The 18,563-nt window shown below is 41.9% G+C and overlaps 2 protein-coding genes across 2 annotated transcripts in view; both read left to right on the plus strand.

The window, feature by feature from the left end:
• plcd3a (phospholipase C, delta 3a) overlaps positions 1-4,605 on the plus strand; it is a 41,882-nt gene extending 37,277 nt beyond the window's left edge. Inside the window, exons 11-15 of the mRNA XM_072442933.1 lie at positions 607-723; positions 1,639-1,817; positions 2,940-3,075; positions 3,283-3,432; positions 3,575-4,605. Of these exons, the coding sequence (XP_072299034.1) occupies positions 607-723; positions 1,639-1,817; positions 2,940-3,075; positions 3,283-3,432; positions 3,575-3,717 (725 nt within the window). The 3' untranslated portion in view covers positions 3,718-4,605. The remainder of the gene's footprint in view (positions 1-606; positions 724-1,638; positions 1,818-2,939; positions 3,076-3,282; positions 3,433-3,574) is intronic.
• A 1,078-nt stretch (positions 4,606-5,683) lies between these two features.
• Positions 5,684-18,491, plus strand: LOC140358227 (glycylpeptide N-tetradecanoyltransferase 1-like). Its single transcript, XM_072442938.1, has 12 exons — positions 5,684-5,840; positions 8,788-8,887; positions 9,485-9,629; positions 10,945-11,063; positions 11,518-11,609; positions 12,315-12,431; positions 12,544-12,714; positions 13,234-13,342; positions 13,424-13,594; positions 14,080-14,244; positions 14,585-14,722; positions 15,593-18,491. Exons 1-12 carry the CDS (start codon positions 5,737-5,739, stop codon positions 15,611-15,613), a joined length of 1,452 nt encoding a protein of 483 aa, XP_072299039.1. The 5' UTR covers positions 5,684-5,736; the 3' UTR covers positions 15,614-18,491.
• Positions 18,492-18,563: the final 72 nt, after the last annotated feature.

Below are 18,563 nucleotides of genomic sequence, written 5' to 3' on the forward strand. Positions count from 1 at the left end.
AGTACCCCTCCCAAGGACTCCAAGAAGGCCGGGTACTCTGCACTGCTGTTCGGCCCGTAGGCCGCCACAACAGTGAGAGACCTGTCCCCCACCCGAAGGCGGAGGGACACGACCCTCTCGTTCACCGGGGTAAACTCCAACACGTGGCGGCTGAGCTGAGGGGCTATCAGCAAGCCCACACCAGCCCGCCGCCTCTCCCCGCGGGCAACACCAGAGAAGTGGAGCGTCCAGCCCCTCTCGAGGAGATGGGATCCAGAGCCCAAACTGTGCGTGGAGGTGAGGCCGACTATATCTAGTCGGTATCGCTCAACCTCCCGCACAAGCTCAGGCTCTTTCCCCCCCAGCGAGGTGACATTCCATGTCCCCAGAGTTAGTCTCTGTGTCTGGAGATCTGGTCGCCGAGGCCCCTGCCGTCGACTGCCGCCCAGATCTCTCTGCACCGGCCCCTTATGGATCCTCCTGCGGGTGGTGGGCCCACGGGAGGGCGGCCCCACGTCGCTCTTTCGGGCTGTGCCCGGCCGGGCCCCTGCGTTTTTCGACATCGCAGAGAAACAAAAAAACCTCCAGTGGTTGATGCCGTTGCGACTGTGTTTTTATTTTCTCCAGGAAAGCTGTTCGTGCGACACAACAGCAGGCAACTGAGCCGGATCTACCCGTCCGGCCAGCGTCTCCAGTCGTCCAACTACGATCCGCAGGAAATGTGGAACGGGGGCTGCCAGATGGGTGAGCGGCCCCGTTGATGGCTAATTAAGTTCTTTGTCGATTGGAAATGACACTCTCTCTGAGCTCAGTGTTCACAGCTGCTGAGCTTATGTGTTTTGTGCAAAGAAAAGACAATCCACATGAGTTAAACGCTTCGAGCTCTTAATGGTGAATCTGAATGGGAGTCGTATGCGTTGGTTTTGATGTATTTACATTTCAATAGTTTTATCTATGTATACATCAAGGAAAGTTATCTTAGTTCAAGCTCATTTTTCTTACTCCAGATTAGGCAAAAAATAATAATAAAAAATAAGTGTATTAAACAGGGCAAACAATCAAGTTTTTATGAGAAAAAAACAGATTAATTGTATGAACTGAAATATTTGAATGTATGTAGTGCAAAGTAATGATTTAATATCACTTGTCTGTGATTTTACTTAGACGTTTTCAAGTGCAATTCCATCTAAAACATATAAAGAACACAAAACATGACCAGAGAGTAATGAGCAATACAAAAAGAAACACGTAGCACAGGACAATCGCAGAAAACCAAATCATGAGGCGTTCAAAAAATATATATATACGTAACAATTCCGTCTAGTCCAAAGTCTGGTCAATTATCCATTTCCAAATTAAGTCCGAATGTGATTTTTTTTGTACAGCTTTCCATATGTCTCAAAGCTACTCATATCAAGATGAAATATTCTTAATTTCTGTAATATAAACAGTGGCTCTCGAACTTATCACACCGAATTTTTGGCTTTACAACCAGAACCAAATCAGGTCTGCAACGGGGCGATTTTAGGTCTAAACTAGGACAATTCTAGGTCTAAACATGGCCTAAAATAGGATCACACTATTGCTACAGCAGCTCTAACCCTCCAAAAAAGAGGAATAAAATGAAAGAAAAACGGAGTGTCTTGTGTTTCTCTGCAGTGGCTCTGAACTTCCAAACGCCCGGGGAGCAGATGGACCTGAACCAGGGCCGCTTCCTCACCAACGCCCGCTGCGGTTACGTCCTCAAACCCGCCTTCATGCTCAGCCCCTCCTCCGAGTTCAACCCCGAGAACACGGGATTGGGGCCCGGCCACGTCCCCACGCAGCTGACCATAAGAGTGAGCCCTTTCATTTCCCTTTGCTTTGCGTTCAGTTATTGTTGGTATAAACCAGATTTACTCCCCCATGCAGCAAAGTCTAATCTTAACCGAAATCCTGACTTTAATGGTCTCAATCGGGCTGCAACAAGTCAATCGATTAATCGCAACTAATCAATCCAAGTCAATTTATTTTTGCAAAATCACAACAGCGGTTTTACTTTGAATGGCAACAGTGAAATAAAGAAGCAGAATAAACGACATTCACAGGAAGTTAGCAAATGGGTAAAGGTCCCAACATCCACCGTCCTTAGCCCCGCCTACTTGACCGGGAAACACTACAAAACCACGTGGGGGGAAAAAAGATTATAATAATTGTCAACTAATTTAGTAATTGAATAGTCGTTAACCATTGATTTAAGTGGAGAGTGAGGGAAAAGTCTTGCAGCTAAAACATGCAATAAAGTAGATTTGTGTAAAATGTCAACACTGCACCGAGTCCCAGGGCCTGAAAACGACTCTGTGTCGGTGTAAAACTTATATTCTCTGGAGGTCGGCAGCATCGTGTTAATGAATACAACCAGAAGGAGGTTTATGTCAGAATAAAGTGAATACAAAGGTTTCAAAACATGCCATGAGGTGGGAAAAGAAGGTGATTTGAATGTGGTGATTCTGTGCAACATAAAACAATGAACAATGATTAAAGAAACTATATAAAATCAAGGAGGGCATGCTATTTAAATCTGCTATAGGATCAAAATAAAAATAGGCTTACTACATACACAAATTGACAGTTACCCCTCTCGCCATCTATGATTTTTCATAAACAAATGCAGTCCAAACTTTTCCCTTGTTTGAATTGGCTTAGATCCAACAGCATTTACAAACATTTTCTCATTAGAAGTCATAAAGATCAAACCTTTCAGTCACGTGAAGCAGTGAGAATATAAACTGAAAGGTAATACAGAATTTATCATTACTTTGTCCAGCCCTTGAACAAAGACATATCGATAATAAAGCAGCAGCAAAGCAAATAGTAAAGCCATTCTATTACGGGGATGATTGATACACATACATACAAGGAAATATGAATCACCAAATGTATTATGAACGTTCATGTTATGTATTTTGTTTTTTTATCAGATTATCTCAGCCCAGCAGCTGCCAAAGATCAACACAGAGAAGGCCAGCTCCATTGTGGACCCCCAAGTGTCGGTCGAGATTCACGGTGTCGATATCGATAATGCCAAGAACAAAACCCAGCGCATCGACAACAACGGTGCGTCTGTGCTTTCATCATGAACCTGTAAACTCTGCATCCAGCTCGGATCATTATCTCTGATTCAGGAACATGTACAGTTTCCATATGAATGATTTATTTATTTCTCAGTGTTTTGTGTAAACATGTGCTCCTTCCTGTTGGAGGCCTACAGTGGTTTGTATGAGAGGAACAGTGAGGGTTACAGCTCTCGTGCGCCCTCTGCAGGATTCAACCCGAGGTGGGACTGCACGCTGAGCTTCCAGCTGCAGGTGCCGGAGCTGGCCCTCGTGCGCTTTGTGGTGGAGGACCACGACCACACTGCCAAGAATGACTTTGTGGGACAGTTCACTTTGCCCTTCACCAGTTTACGGACAGGTCGGTGAACATGCCACGCCACAACTAACACGTTCAGTACTTTACTAGTCATTCATTATTTTTGTGTTAGTCGACTAGTCAAACATTTATTCGACATTGAGATATGACTGTAAGTAACCAGCCGTTTCCTGTGCGTCCTAAGGTTATCGCCATGTTCACTTACTGAAGGCAGATGGCTCCAGTCTGTCCCCGGCCACTCTCTTTGTCCATGTAAAAGTGGCGTGCAGAGGAGTTCCCACCAAAACCGTCTCGGAGCGTCTGGTCAGCGCCAAAGGCAAAGCCTGACATGAATCTAAACGGCTGAAAAGTGGTTATTCCAAAACAAAAGGCTTTGGGGAAAGCCTTTGAATACAGCAACACTGCTGCTGCACAATCTTCTGGACCAGAACTCAAGAAAGATCCACAAGTCCCAAGGAAGAGAGGAACCAAGTTAGTCCTGAACGATGTGCCTCGGGCTGGATCTATGATTCACCTGAATAAATCTGTAGTGCACTGAAAGTTGTATTTCATGAAGGACAGCGACATAATCTGCCCTTCTTAAGCATTTTAACAACCTGCCATACTTAACGCAGTATTAACTCTAATGAAGTGATTAGAGGATAAATTATTTAATATATTTAAGAGAACCTAATCATGTTCTGACTGAATAACTCTTAGGTGTATAATTATTACTACGTACTTATAACCATTTTAACGTTATAGTATAAAATGTAAAAGTTGTAGTGTAACAATACATTTCAACAAAGTTTTAACAAATGGGTGAAGTCCACCCAGTCTTACTTGAAGCTTCTCCCACATCGAGCACTTTGTTACTGAAGATAAAAGTAGAGGCTGTACATTATTCTATCATACGACATCTTAAACAAACATTAGTTGTTTACAAAACCTCTTAATTGTCGTTTTGATGGTTCTGAGTCTGCCAGCTGAAGTTGTGGCTTTAGGTGGAGAGGCTTATCTGTGGATTACATATTACTTACACCCTACTGCATAATCTTACAAATACTGACTGAACTGTGCTCGTTGCAGGCACTTTTATCTATTGTTCTGTATTTAACAGTTTGAAATGGACTTAACTGTTGTAACACTGTGTTAAATTGTATTAATAATGTGAATTTTGTTTCATGTTTTGTGTGAGCATAGGATCTACTGTGGTTTTCATAAAGAGTTTAATACGACTGTATTTTAATTTGTGTGAAAAAATAATTGAGAACATAATTTCCTGACATCACTGATTCTGGTATCATATTTACAGTTTGATCATGGTTTGTATATCTTTTGTCCATCACGTCATCATGAATAAACTGTCCCTAACATCTAGAAGAGAAAAATAACTAAGATCACATGAGACTCAAGTTGGCTTTGTCCTGACTGTGTCCAGTTTTATTAACATCCACTTATTTTATTGTCCAATAAATAAAGAAATAACACAATCAGACAACATGCCTCTTATTCTCAAACCCACAGCTTTTTACCTCCTGTCCCTCTTCTGCTTGTCCTGTGCAAACATTAATTCCCTGTCCCTCGTCCCACTTATTTATATAATGTCCCTCTTTTCCAGTGACGCCACATGAACTGTATAAAACGTTACATTTACAAATAAAACATGGTAAATGTGAAGTAACTCAAAAGGATGTGTTGGATATACAGTTGAATCAAATTAAAAATCAAGACAACTCAGAGGGAAAATGTCTAAAATACACAATACACAACAGTCTATAACCTAAATATGTCTAAAGCAAATACCTGAGAGTTGTTTGCAGTATTTGTAGTGTTTTCAATATGTATTTCCATTACCAATAGTTTACTGCAAATGGCTTTGTGAATGTAGAATTTATCTAATCATATGACAACATATTGCAGCTTGTGGAGTTTGTGAGAGAAGAGGTTCATAATGCAAGATGTTTTGGGTTAACAGTGTTTCCATATCAAACCATATTTATTTGTATTATTTACACTAATATATAAAGGCAAGGCAAGTTTATTTGTAGAGCACATTTCATACACAAAGCAATTCAAAGTGCTTCACACAGCAGGAAAAATGAATTAAAGTCACAATAAAATTACAGAAATCACAAAAGATTTTAAGAAATAAAAGAGAAGATATAAAAGACTGAGTTAAGTTCTTTTCCCCTTCATTGCAAAACGACTCTGTAAATCATAAACACACACGTACAAAAGGCGTTCTCTGTCTTGTCTCTGTCACGGTCTCAGCCAATGGCGTCCGCGCGCTGTTAAAGCCGTCTCGCGGGGGCACGCACGGCACGCACGGCACGCACGCGGCGGCCGCACACTTCCGCGTTGAAGATGGCGGATGAGAATGAGACAGCACCGATGCCGGAGAACGAAGATGTAGAAGACCACGGACACTGCAGCGACTGTGAGAATGACGAGCACCACTTTGACGACGGGTAAGCGCCACTTTTCTGGCACGAGCGCGCTGCCAAATCTGCCGCGTCTTTTGCGTCAATTGCAGCCGGGAGATCGGAGAATTTACTGCCGAGACGGAGCTGCCCGACTCGACAGCGCTCGGGGTGCCGTAGTTCCGCCCACTCGTCGCGACCTGATTGGTTGAATCGGTTGCTTGTTCGCCCGTTATGCGATCTGATTGGCCGGCGTCGAGGTCTCTTCCGCGTCTGGGCGGGCTCGTCGTCGCTCGCCTTTTCAGTGCAGCCTTTAACGTGAATTGAGGATAAAAAATGTGATTGAAAGCTTGCCAATAACAACACGATATTGCTGTAAAAACGCTTCGCCGAATGTCTTCCATCTGATCAAACTCTCAGTCCCTTTTTTATAAATAGGCTTTTCCCTAGTTTGAGCGTGCACAGTTTGCATGCTGCGACAGCCTCATTTGACATTTGGTGAGTTAGCTTTCAGGCTAATTTAGCTGTCAAACTCCCATTGTGTGAGCTGAAAGCGAAAGAAATGAGGCTGATGTTACGCGTCTACCGCCGTGGAAATGTTTGTAGAGTCTTTATTAAACCACGCTACCACATATGAAACCTTAATCCCTTTCCTAATCGCACGTGTAATCAAATATCTTGGCTTTGAGCATGAGTCAACACATCGCCATTGGCTCGTGTTGCGTTTGTTCTTCAGTAATTAATTAACAATAGAGGCTAATAATGAACGGATCAAGAGAATCGTGTGATCAAAACTAAAGTCTTGTTTGCAGTTAGTTTGCTTGCTCAGAAAATTATCCGTAATAACTAATATTTGCTGTTATTATAGACTAGAACACATCTGGCTCTACGAATTCTTATTAATCTGCATTATATCAAACAGTTTCTATTGAAATCCATACATTTACTGACGCCTGACTCCAGATTTCTTTTGCACTGTAAACGCATACCACAAATTAGATCTAATCATTGAGTTATTTGATTATTCAAGTCATCTGATTGGTCTTTTTATTTTATTATGGCAATGCAAATGCACCCAGTGTTTGCCCTCTGGTCATCTATGATTTTTCATTAAACACATGCGGTCCAAACTTTTCCCTTGTTTGAATTGGCCTGGATCCAACAGCATTTACAAACACGGCTCCATTTTCTCTTTAGAAGTCTTAAAGAGCAAATCTCTCAGTGAGAAGACAAACTGAAAGGTAATACAAAAACTAGTCCCTCCCTGAATGGATTCATATCAGTTTGTGAACTTCGAGTCTGGCACGATTCCCAAAAACGACGCATTGTAAACTCCCCTTTTATCTCTACGACACATCTTCAAATCCGTTGTTTATATAATTGAGGCGTGGATGCAAAATCAGATCTCACGCGCTTCTCCCAATGGAGCTCGAACATGGAAAAACTACCGAAAGCTGTGCCAAAAGTCCACAGAGCTGGATTAGCAAAAGCAATGTAGAAACACAAATCCATCTGTTGGTTTGACATGACACCATCCCAAGCACTGTACTCCAAACTATTTAAGTAGTCACAAGTTCATGTGTGTACAATCTTAGTATTTACTGTTATGCTCTTTGGTGCTCTGTCTTGTTGTTGATGTTATTTGTGCTTTCTTGGTGCTGCATCGTCCTTTAACCTCCTTTTTTTTATGTGAAGCGTTTTGGGCCGTCGTTGTCTTCGATGTGCTATAGAAATGAACTTTAATTGAATTTGAATGATATATATTGAATAATTGCCGATATGACGTGTGGATTTTGCCAAAACGGGCGGCTCCAGAAGTCAATTCAAATCTTTGCAACGCCATGAAAGTGACATGTTTGTTTCTGAAATTGGCTGCCACCGCGGCGGCGAAAGGAATGCGACGACTGTTTATTGAACTGATGCAAAAAAAAATGGAGTTGGCTTTTTTTAGAAGACAAAAGCCCGATTCTGGTCGACGGGACTGTGACGTCGTGGAAAGCCGTGGAACGAACCATTCAAAGCTTTGTTGTCCATTGTCCGCGGAGACGGTCGCTGACCCCCGACGCGCACGTACGTCGCACACACGCGCCGCTCGTCCCGCAAAGGTCATGTGATTGACCATCTGTGAGGCGGCGGCAGCTCCCAGGGCAAGGCCTCCTCGCACTCCTCGGACACTAATGAGATTATCCTGTGTAAGTACGAAGGCTCGGGAGGGACGGGAGGAGGCCGAGGAGAGCCGTGATCTGCTTTAAGTTTGGGATGAAAAAGTTGTTTCTAATGTTCTGGAAAATGGGTTAAAAAAGCAAAATACTGATTACTGCTGCTTTTGTATAATGGTGTTTGCTCGATAGATTTGCGTGTCTGTCAATTGTCTGTGTGCTTTTGGTTTGTTTTTTGGGTGTCCATTCTCACAGCGTTTACCCGTGTCACAACACCGTTACAAAAGCACAAATAAACTGTAGAAACTGCAAAAATGTGGTGGTTTAAATGTAAATTCACTTGCTTCAGAAGAAGAAAAGGCTTTGTTGCCATTGTCTAAGAACAAAATTTGCTTTTGGCGATATGGTAAGTATTGAACGTAAAGTATAGTCAAATATAAAATAAGATTACGAAAAGCGTGCATAATTGTAAGTCAAGTTTATTTGTGTCGCGCTTTTCACAGACGAAGTTAATGTTGATTATAGTTTAATTAAACTTGTCACAGTATGGAGTTAACAAACGGTGCAAAATGAGCAGGGCAAACTAGTTAAAGTATTGCTTATGAGAGTTGTTTAAAGTGACAGGTGTTTTTGGAAGTTATTTGCTTCAGTTTATCCGCAGAATGTCACAAGGTGCTTATTCTGTGGGTGGGAAATCTAGGCCAAATCCTCCAGCTAATCAGTGCCAAAAGGAGGTCGAATTATAGGCAGAACTTGGACACATACATTTCTCTACCCGCCACCTGTTGTAAAATCACAATGACCAAAACAACCTTTCTGTGTGTGTTTTCTGGCAGTGACAAGGGTGAAGACTCTGGCACCAAGAAGAAGAAAAAGAAGCAGAAAAAGAAGAAAAAGTCCAGCGCAACAGAAGGAGCTCAGGACCCTCTCTCCAAGGCAGGGATTTCTCTAAGTGTACCCAGTTCTATTCCAATAAGCAGTTTTGTGTCAAAGGAGACACAAAGGAGATTTGTGCTTGTGGGAAAGAGCAAACCAAAAATCTAAAATGTTGAACCTGATTATTTTGTTGCAAATCCACAAATTTTATCTACAATCTTGTGGCGCTTTTGAGCAGTTTACAGACTCCTTCTCTTGGTCACTGGATTCCAAAGCCCTGTAACTATGAGCTCTTTACACAATTGTACCCAGTTTAAGTTGACTTTTTGAGGACTTTTTCATCACTAAGTTTTTCTCTTTGATATAATTTCTGCTATTTTGAGTTTTAAACCCTCTTCTCTTGGCATGTTTTGGAGTCTGTATAGTCCAGATAACAATTATTTGACCACTAAATTAGTTGCAAGTAATTGACTAAATAGTTTCTGCTGTTTTTCTTTGTACAGCTGATCCACAAATGACTTTCATTAAACCGAAATCATCCGCATTTTTACGCGTCTGCGACATAGTAGTAGTAGCCGGCCCTCCAGCTCAGTTTTGGGCCTCTCGAGTGGCGCGAGACCACGTGAGCGTAACCTGTCGCTTGCTCTTTCCAAACAGGTGAACTCGTTGCCGGCGGATAAGCTACAAGAGATCCAAAAGGCCATCGAATTGTTCTCCGTCGGCCAAGGCCCCGCCAAAACCATGGAGGAAGCGACTCGAAGGAGCTACCAATTCTGGGACACGCAACCTGTGCCCAAACTAGGTAACTAAGATCAGAATCGGGAAAATCGCATAATTAACATGCTAAGAACTTGCTTTGGTGATTCGGTGCAACACGCAACAATGAACAATAATGAGGCAAAATAAATCTAATAAGATAATAAAAATAGACTTGGTATGCACATAGTTTTACAGTTAAATGTACAGGAGTAGTGCAGAAAATGAACAGTGCAGTGAGTGATTGCTGATTCAATTATACCTAATCTAGGCTGAGAAGGGTCTGCTGTGATCCGACCTGCTCGTCCCAGAGTCCTGGAGACGTGGAAGTCCTGCAGCCGATCATCAAAAACTGAATCTGAATTAAAATGTTCAATCACTTTTTTTAATCGCCAGGATCAAGTAATGTTCACGCTTGCTTAAATTTTCACATTTCTGCCTTCTATTCCACGTACAAATCGCCAAACGCACCACGACTGGAGTTAGTTCCAGGTAATTCTCCTGCGGACACAGTTTGTACAGTCAAACAGCCGCCGCCTTTGTGCAGCCGTCGCAGTCCAAACGGCGCTGTTACCAGACATGCTGTGTGTATACACGCTACATGACTGCGCTTGTGCACTCGAAAAACCAGAGGTGAACAGCCAGAGAGTTATTAAAATAGCTGCTGGCTCGTGTCTTTATATTGATTTTGTAAACTCAAAACTTTCATCTCTCTCACCCCGTTGTCCGGTTTTATTTTCATCACAAATTGGTTGCCAAATAACAATGAAATATCCTCTAAATCCACACGTTTGCTTCATATTTCCTTGTGCGTTTGGAGGAAGAAAACCCGCCTCACGATGCCTCGGTCAATCTCTCTTTATCTTTTAGCCAATCACTGTCTCTGATCCACCGTCCTGCTCATGTTTATGTCCTGCTTTAAACTTAACGGCTTCTCTGAATGAGACAAGAAGCAGAACGTGATCCACCACTGCAACGAGCCGCGAGACATTGACTGTAAATATAACTATATTAGAGGACTGAGTGATGGGTTAGATCACTCCGTTACTGATCAAAATAACACCGTTGTACTTAAACGCCGTTATTGCCAACTCTGCACACACCACATGAAGATTGTGACTAAACCCGGAACTAAGTGTGAACACAGCTTTAGTCTGTTTCCCTTTTACGAACCGGTCCATGGGTTACCGTTACCGTTACCGTTGCGAAAACATTACATTATAGTCCTCAAGATGATTCATTCAGGAAGCTGTCCATTCATTAGACCGGTAACTTCTCATGGAGCGTTGGAAGTTTTTAGCTCTATACGTGGGACTTGTACATGTACTGTTCTGCCTGTGTAAATGTGACTTTTTGTTCAGGGGAGACGGTGACATCACACGGGTGCATTGAAGCTGACAAAGACCAGATCCGCGAGGAGCCTTACAGCCTGCCTCAGGGCTTCTGCTGGGACACGCTCGATTTGGGCGACGCCGGAGTGGTAAGAGGATCTAATGTTCAAAATGCATAATAGAGAAGAAAAAAAACACAAGTCGCACGCTAACAAGTTTACCAAAGCATCAGTATTACCCCAAATCACTAGATCCATTGAATTCTTCTTCCTCTGTGTCATTTCTAAACAACTTCACAAACTCTGCGTCGCTTAGACCCTAGAGCACCCTCTTGTGGTTGTCATGTGAAAATAATCAACATGTGAAATGCGGTTTCCAGAGTGAAAATAACTAATAATATCACATAAGTCGCACCCCGGCCAAAACTATGTAAAAGGTGCAAGTTAAATCCGGAAAATACAGTAAATGTGCAGTATTCTAATGTTGCTGCGGATATTCTGTGTATTACTCTGCTCTAAAACGAGTAAATACTTGAGTCTTTTGACACGGATAACCATTGTTCAGTTTTAATGTTTCGATCTTTGTCATTGTGTTTGAATTCAGCTTAAAGAGCTTTACACACTTCTGAACGAGAACTACGTGGAAGACGACGACAACATGTTTCGCTTTGACTACTCCCCCGAGTTCCTGCTCTGGTAACGTCTCGTCTTTCTCTTTGATGTCTGACACTTTTGTAAACGAGTCCTGAACAGACGCTCTTGATTGTCTGTTTATAACGTCTGAGGAATAAAGTCTGGCGGTAATGCAACACTCGGATGCCAACCGCCATAAAACAACAACAACAACCAAAACCTTCTGTATTCAAAGTGCCTCTGACAGGTCGGACGACTCATTGAACCAAAATGCAGTTAAGTTTTATGTATTTAAAATGTTGCTAGAAAAAAAATCTAAATGTCATCACTGAAAAGCACATTTTTCAGGTTTATAATTTCACTTCCTGTTTGTAATTAAATGACATCACACTAGGAAATTACTCAGCAAAAAACTCATCTAATGTCATTATTGTTTTATTTTATTTATATGATTTTCACTATATTTTGTTGAAATGTTTAGAGTCCAAAAAGGTTTTTTTTGTGTGTAAATTCCGCACAAACTTTGACTGGAGCGAGGGTCCCTAGTGTGATGTCACTTCCTGTCACTTTCTACACATTTTTCAACATTTTCTCCACAAATACCTGCTCGATTGGTGCAAAATTATAAAGTTGACATACAACCGGTATAAATACACCAAATAAAGTCAAAATTCGAACATGGTAAAAACCTGTCATAGGCACTTTAAGTCTTCTGCAGTCATTTCCTTGTTTCAAAAGTAACCGATGACATCATTTGTCTTTTGTCAGGGCTCTGAGGCCTCCCGGTTGGTTGCCGCAGTGGCACTGTGGCGTCCGGGTAAACTCCAACCAAAAACTGGTAGGCTTCATCAGTGCCATCCCGGCGAACATACGCATTTATGACATGTACGTGGAAGAACGCAAATCCTTTTTTACCATCACATTATTCCTGTTTATTGTGCCTTTTTTTTTTTATTGAGATGTGTTTGTGTTTTTTTTTTTTTTTTTTTGGTTTTAGAGAAAAGAAAATGGTGGAGATAAACTTCCTCTGCGTCCACAAGAAGCTCCGGTCCAAGCGCGTGGCTCCGGTGCTGATCCGCGAGATCACCAGACGGGTGAACCGGGAGGGCATCTTTCAGGCGGTCTACACGGCCGGAGTGGTACTGCCCAAACCGGTCGGCACGTGCAGGCGAGTTGGAGGCCCGGGAGAAGTCGCGCTGAGCTTGTAATGCGTCGTAAGCTTTCGCCAAAACAGGAAGTAAACCGGACCAAATGAGGATGAAATTACAACTTCAATGGATGTGAAATAAAACGGACACTTCTATTCGAAACAACCGTATTTTCCGGACTATAAATTGCACCAGCCAAAAAATGCATAATAGAGAAGAAAAAAACATATATAAGTTGCACTGGAGTATGAAATGTGGTTGTAAGTGTGAAAATAACAAATAACGTTGCATGTTAGTTGCTCCAGAGTATAAATCGCACCCCGGCCAAAACTATGAAAAAAGGTGCGACTTAAAGTCCGGAAAATACGGTGATGCGAGGAACAAAAAGACGACGAAATAAGACAAACTTGTGGATCGATCATAATTAAAAGGCACGATTTAAAACGGCGACAGAACTCGACGAAGCCTGTACCACAAAGAGTTGTTCTAAAGTGTGTAAGTGTAAAATAAATAATGATGATAATGTGCCGTGTGTGCAGGTACTGGCACCGCTCGTTGAACCCCCGGAAACTCATCGAGGTGAAGTTCTCCCACCTGAGCCGGAACATGACCATGCAGCGCACCATGAAGCTGTACCGTCTGCCCGAGGTCGTTGGGGGAAAACACGCGGGGAAAATGAAACTTAAAAACCCGACCGCGCGTTCATCTTTGTGCCCTCCTTGATTTCAGAACCCGAAGACGTCCGGTATGCGGGCCATGACCAAAAAGGACGTGCCAGTTGTGCATCGCCTTCTCCGCGAGTACCTGAATCAGTTCAACCTGGTGCCCGTCATGAGCCAGGAGGAAGTGACTCACTGGCTGCTGCCTCGAGAGAACATCATCGACACCTTCTTAGTGGAGGTGAGTTAAAACCTCTTGAATACTGAATATTTTCCGTTTATTTTTTTCTTATAGTTTGGCCTGTTCACTTTATGAACCAAGTCTGTTTAGCTCATGTGGATATCTTTCTCTCTTCCCCCTCTTTCTTTTTTTTTCTCTTTCTTTCATTCTCTTTACCTCTTTCTTTCTTTCTCCAGCTCTCTCGTTCTCTCTCTCCAGCTCTCTCGTTCTCTCTCTCCTGCTCTCGTTCTCTCTCTCTGCTCTCTCACTCGCGCTTTCTCTCTGCTCTCTTTCTCTCTCCATGTTCTCTCGTTCTCCTTTCTTTCTTCTCTTTCTCTCCCTCTCTTTCTCTCCTTTTTTTTACGGTCTATGTAAAACACATACTTTGACGTACAGCTCCAGTAGGTGGCAGTAAAAGCACCTTCACTTGTCTGCCGACCACACACGACAACAACATTCTGAAGTGTATTCTCTGTTCTTCACTGCACTTCTTCTTCTCTCTTCAGAACAACGGTAAAGTGACGGACTTCCTGAGTTTCTACACCCTGCCCTCCACCATCATGAACCACCCGGTGCACCGCAGCCTGAAGGCCGCATACTCCTTCTACAACGTGCACACCACCACTCCTCTGCTCGACCTCATGTCCGACGCCCTCGTCATGGCCAAATCGGTGTGTGAACAAACACGCACACCACACACACTTCCACTCCCACAGAGACAGACAGACAGAGACAGACAGAGACAGACAGAGACAGACAGAGACAGACAGAGACAGACAGAGACAGACAGAGACAGACAGAGACAGACAGAGACAGACAGAGACAGACAGAGACAGACAGAGACAGACGCGCGCGCACAGGCGGCGGCGGCGAGACGCGCGCACAGGCGGAGGCGGCGAGACGCGCGCACAGGCGGAGGCGACGTGACGCTCGCACTCGCAGGAGACGCACACTCTGGCCTCGTGCTTGCATGTGACGTGATTTGCTGTGTGTTCTCTGACCCGTGAACAGAAAGGATTCGACGTCTTCAATGCACTGGATTTAATGGAAAATAAGACTTTCTTGGAGAAGCTGAAGTTCGGGATCGGAGATGGAAATCTACAGTATTATCTGTACAACTGGAAGTGTCCCAGCATGGGCTCGGAAAAGGTTGGCCTCGAATGCATTCAAAAACATGTTACTGCAATTCAAATCACTGCTTCATTTTGTGTCTGTACATTTTACTTTTATTTTAGGGTTGCAACGACAATTGGAATAGTTTTAACTTGTCGACAGTTAGAATAATGATTTAGCAATTATTAAAATGATGATTATCTTGAATATACCAACTCTAAAAGTCAAAGAAAGATGATTTATAACCGAAATGGTGGCATTAAATCAAAATGAAGGACATCAAAATGAAGGTTAAAGAATAAACAGTTTATAAGGCTTCAGAAGGTTTCAGTCAGCATAAATGTACTGGTTCTATATAAGTGCATTTAATTTATTTATTCATTTTATTTATTTATACAGGGAAAACACCAATGGGAAAAGTTCTCTTTTTCATGGGTACTCTGTTAAAATACAACACAAAATAACAACAAACAAAAATACAAAACGTTCAATAAAATTAACCAATACATAAAAACACATGCATTTATACAGTATGAGATACAATTATACAAAATCTAACAGAAATAATAGTTTGACTTAACTTTTGACAATTTGGCTCGTTTTCCTTTGCTGTTTTCACAATTAAATGGGACAAATGAATTTTATCAGGCGAGCGTGTTAAGCCGGGTTGATAACGGACAGACATTTTCTCATCTTTACAACCGTCTGGTGATGTTAGTTTAATGTTTAATGTATACAGCCCAGTCAAGTTGAAATTATCTAGAATGTAGTATAATAATGCCAAACAAATCGATAAACACAGCGATACGAGCACAATAACACACTAGAAGTAAGACTAGCTCGTCATTTAAGGAGACAAAATGGTGGATAAACTGTTGTATTAAATGTATTCTCTCGTTTGCGCAGGTCGGTTTGGTCCTGCAGTGATATCGTCCGCCTTGAACAGCATAAACTCCAGGAGTCGGGGCCCCGTCACCGTTCCACAGCGAAGAGAACTGACAGAAAACATCCGTCTTGTTTTTTTTTTTTTTTTTACTTTTTGAACTTTGTCCTGCACTACCGCTGCCAGACAGAGGGGGGCGCTCGCTCTGCCGCCGCCCCTCCAATCACATGGACCTTAACGAGTCATTGTAGTCATCCGTCTCGACTGTATCACGAACGAACGCTGTTTTGATTGTACGAAGCAGAAAGACGCAGGGTTTTTTGCACTGATCAATGTTAAAACACTGTCGGCTCAATGTGTCCGTGTAAATACAACACACTGCAGTACACAAAACTGGTACACGGCTAAATGTTGGAAGAAAATCATGCACATACTCCCGTCTAGCATCAGGTTTTAGAAAAAGATCGAATGAATAAACATTTTAAAAGAACAGCGCTCGATGGAATGAGGTTAAAAGTAAATAAATAAGGGCTTTTGTTACGAGATTTCATGTTCCGACTGTCCTTTTTTTTTTTGTTTCGGGGCCGGGCGATGTGACAATAAACGTTAAAATTGTGACACGAACCCTGTGACGTGTGGATGACGGCGGTGGGTTGAGTTGCCGAAATTAGTATTCGAGTACGTTTAAATGATATAGAAGTAAAAAGCAGTGACTGAAAATAATCGCTAGGGGGCGTTGTAGCTTCTCCAAATGCGATGTACCGAGTTCGGATAAGCTATAAAATGACTTGGCGGGAAGGGAAACCAAATATTTCACTCCAAACTGTTACTGCGAAAAAAACTACAATGTTATCAAAAAGTTGCCGAAATTTAACGTACCGTAATTTCAGGAGTATAAGTCGTACCAGCCCAAAAATGCATAATGGAGAAGAATAAACATAAGTTGCACTGGAGAATGAAATGTGGTTGCAAGTGTGAAAATAACAAATAATATCACATAAGTCGCTCCAGAGTATAAATATATAAGTATAAGTCGCACCCCGGCCAAAACTATGAAAGTTGCGACTTATAGTCCGGAAAATATATGGTAATTCTACCCACCTCTTGTTTGTTGCTATCATTTTTTCATGAGTTAGTTCCTCTGTTTAACGCCCACACACTCCCCCTATTTGTCAGCCTCAGTCGTCCAGAGTGAGTGACAGGTGTAGTCGACCAATCGTGGTGAGGCGTAGACTTTTAGAAGCAGAAGATGGCTTTGATCACGACTTTTGGACACGCGTACAGTTATTAAAGCTGTACGTTTTCTGCGCTTTGCCTGTAATGTTCCGCAATATGGTACCTATCTTTCAACTACAGGTGCTTTTATTGCCAAAAAAACACTTAGTTTACAGGCGATTGACAAGTTTTACGCCATTTTTTTTGGTCAAAAGTTCCAGGCAAAATGTGAACGGAATGTAAAGTTTCAAACGCCACACGTCAAAACTTGTGACTCCAACACACTTCTGACAGGAGTTTATCTCGACATATCGCCCGCCCCTAGTGTTGGGTAATCACTCATACGTTTTTTAAACCGCTACGTTTGCTGGAGCCGCTTTTGTTTACATCGTGATTGCGGGATTTGGGCGATGACGAAATACTGACTGTTAATAATAATCATCCCGCCCAGTCGATGAGTCAGAGTCGGGCCTTTTAATCGACTACAATCTTAGCGGGCTTTACTTGAAGGTTTTATCAGCAGGGACCTGGTTCTTTTTGGTCGGACGGGATCTTGTGGCGCGTCTTTTTGCACGAACACGTGGACCCTTTGAAGGTTCGTAAACAAAAACAATCAAAATGACCGTATCGGAGGTGAAAGTGAAGCGACAAAGTTGGATAAACCTCAAGAATATCAATGAAATCAGAACCATTTAAAGACATGTTTGAATTTTACATAATTGGTAATAAATTGGAGAATATGGATTTTTGATGGAGAAACTGAAACATGACCTCAATAGTTTTTAATTTGTCTCCATATATTGCACACACTTTGACTATCTGCTAATCTACAGTATGATTTTTGAGGCTTGAAATGTGACGTATTTTCCCCATTCATGGTAAGAAAAAAGCTAACAGTTCTGCCTTTGTTATGCAAAACAGTTGCTTATTACTAAAGACTTAAAATAATTAACGTCATTTTAATCCAATGTCGTTTAATCATTGAAAATATAACGGTTTACTTTACTTTGCCTCCATTCTGTAATTTTTATATTTCATTGCAGTTTAAAGGGTCTTTTCGGTGCAAAATTCACAAGTTTTTTTTTTTTTCAGTTTAAACACTGCTGAATGATTAATTAACTTAAAAACGTACTAATTAACATTTCCGGTGCCTGTTTGTCTCCATGGAGATGTTATTGCTTTGCCTCTTACCTCCCACATTAAGGCGTTAAACTCGTCCATTGCGCATCTATTCAATTACGAGCGTTTATACTGCTAACAAGTGTAAATAATCCTGATGGGTGTTTAATACCGCACTGTGGAACATTTCAGACAAAGTAATAAAACCTCGATTAATTTCACGTTTCAGCTTCTTGTTTTGAGGACTTTTTCGCATTCAAACGTGATCACATTTAGCTTTAAAGTCACTTTGGCAACGATGTGAAACCAAAGAGACGAGCAGAGGCCAGAAAAGTAACAGTGTGCGGCTTTAATGGAGTTTGAGCTGTGGGTTTCGTGCCCGTTGGAAGTGGCGCTTGCAGGACATTGACGGCTGAAGTGAGTGTGTTCCCTCTTTAAGTGTTTCTGATGTAAAATGCCAGTTTTATTTGCAAACAGTTCTTTAACAACGTGTGACATCGTGGAGTGTTACGAGAGAAGGAGATGTGGCTGTTTTTTATATTTTTTTCTCTCTTTTTTTTGAGCAAATAAAATAAAATGAGGACATTACCTGACTGTATTTTATATTATTATTTTTTTTACTTTTAATAGAAACAAATTTGAATTTCATTGAATTTTGTC

This window comes from Eucyclogobius newberryi, unplaced genomic scaffold, assembly GCF_026437365.1.
Source record: "Eucyclogobius newberryi isolate DKJ021-1_F unplaced genomic scaffold, fEucNew1.0.hap1 SCAF_13, whole genome shotgun sequence".
Taxonomy (NCBI): Eukaryota; Metazoa; Chordata; class Actinopteri; order Gobiiformes; family Gobiidae; genus Eucyclogobius; species Eucyclogobius newberryi.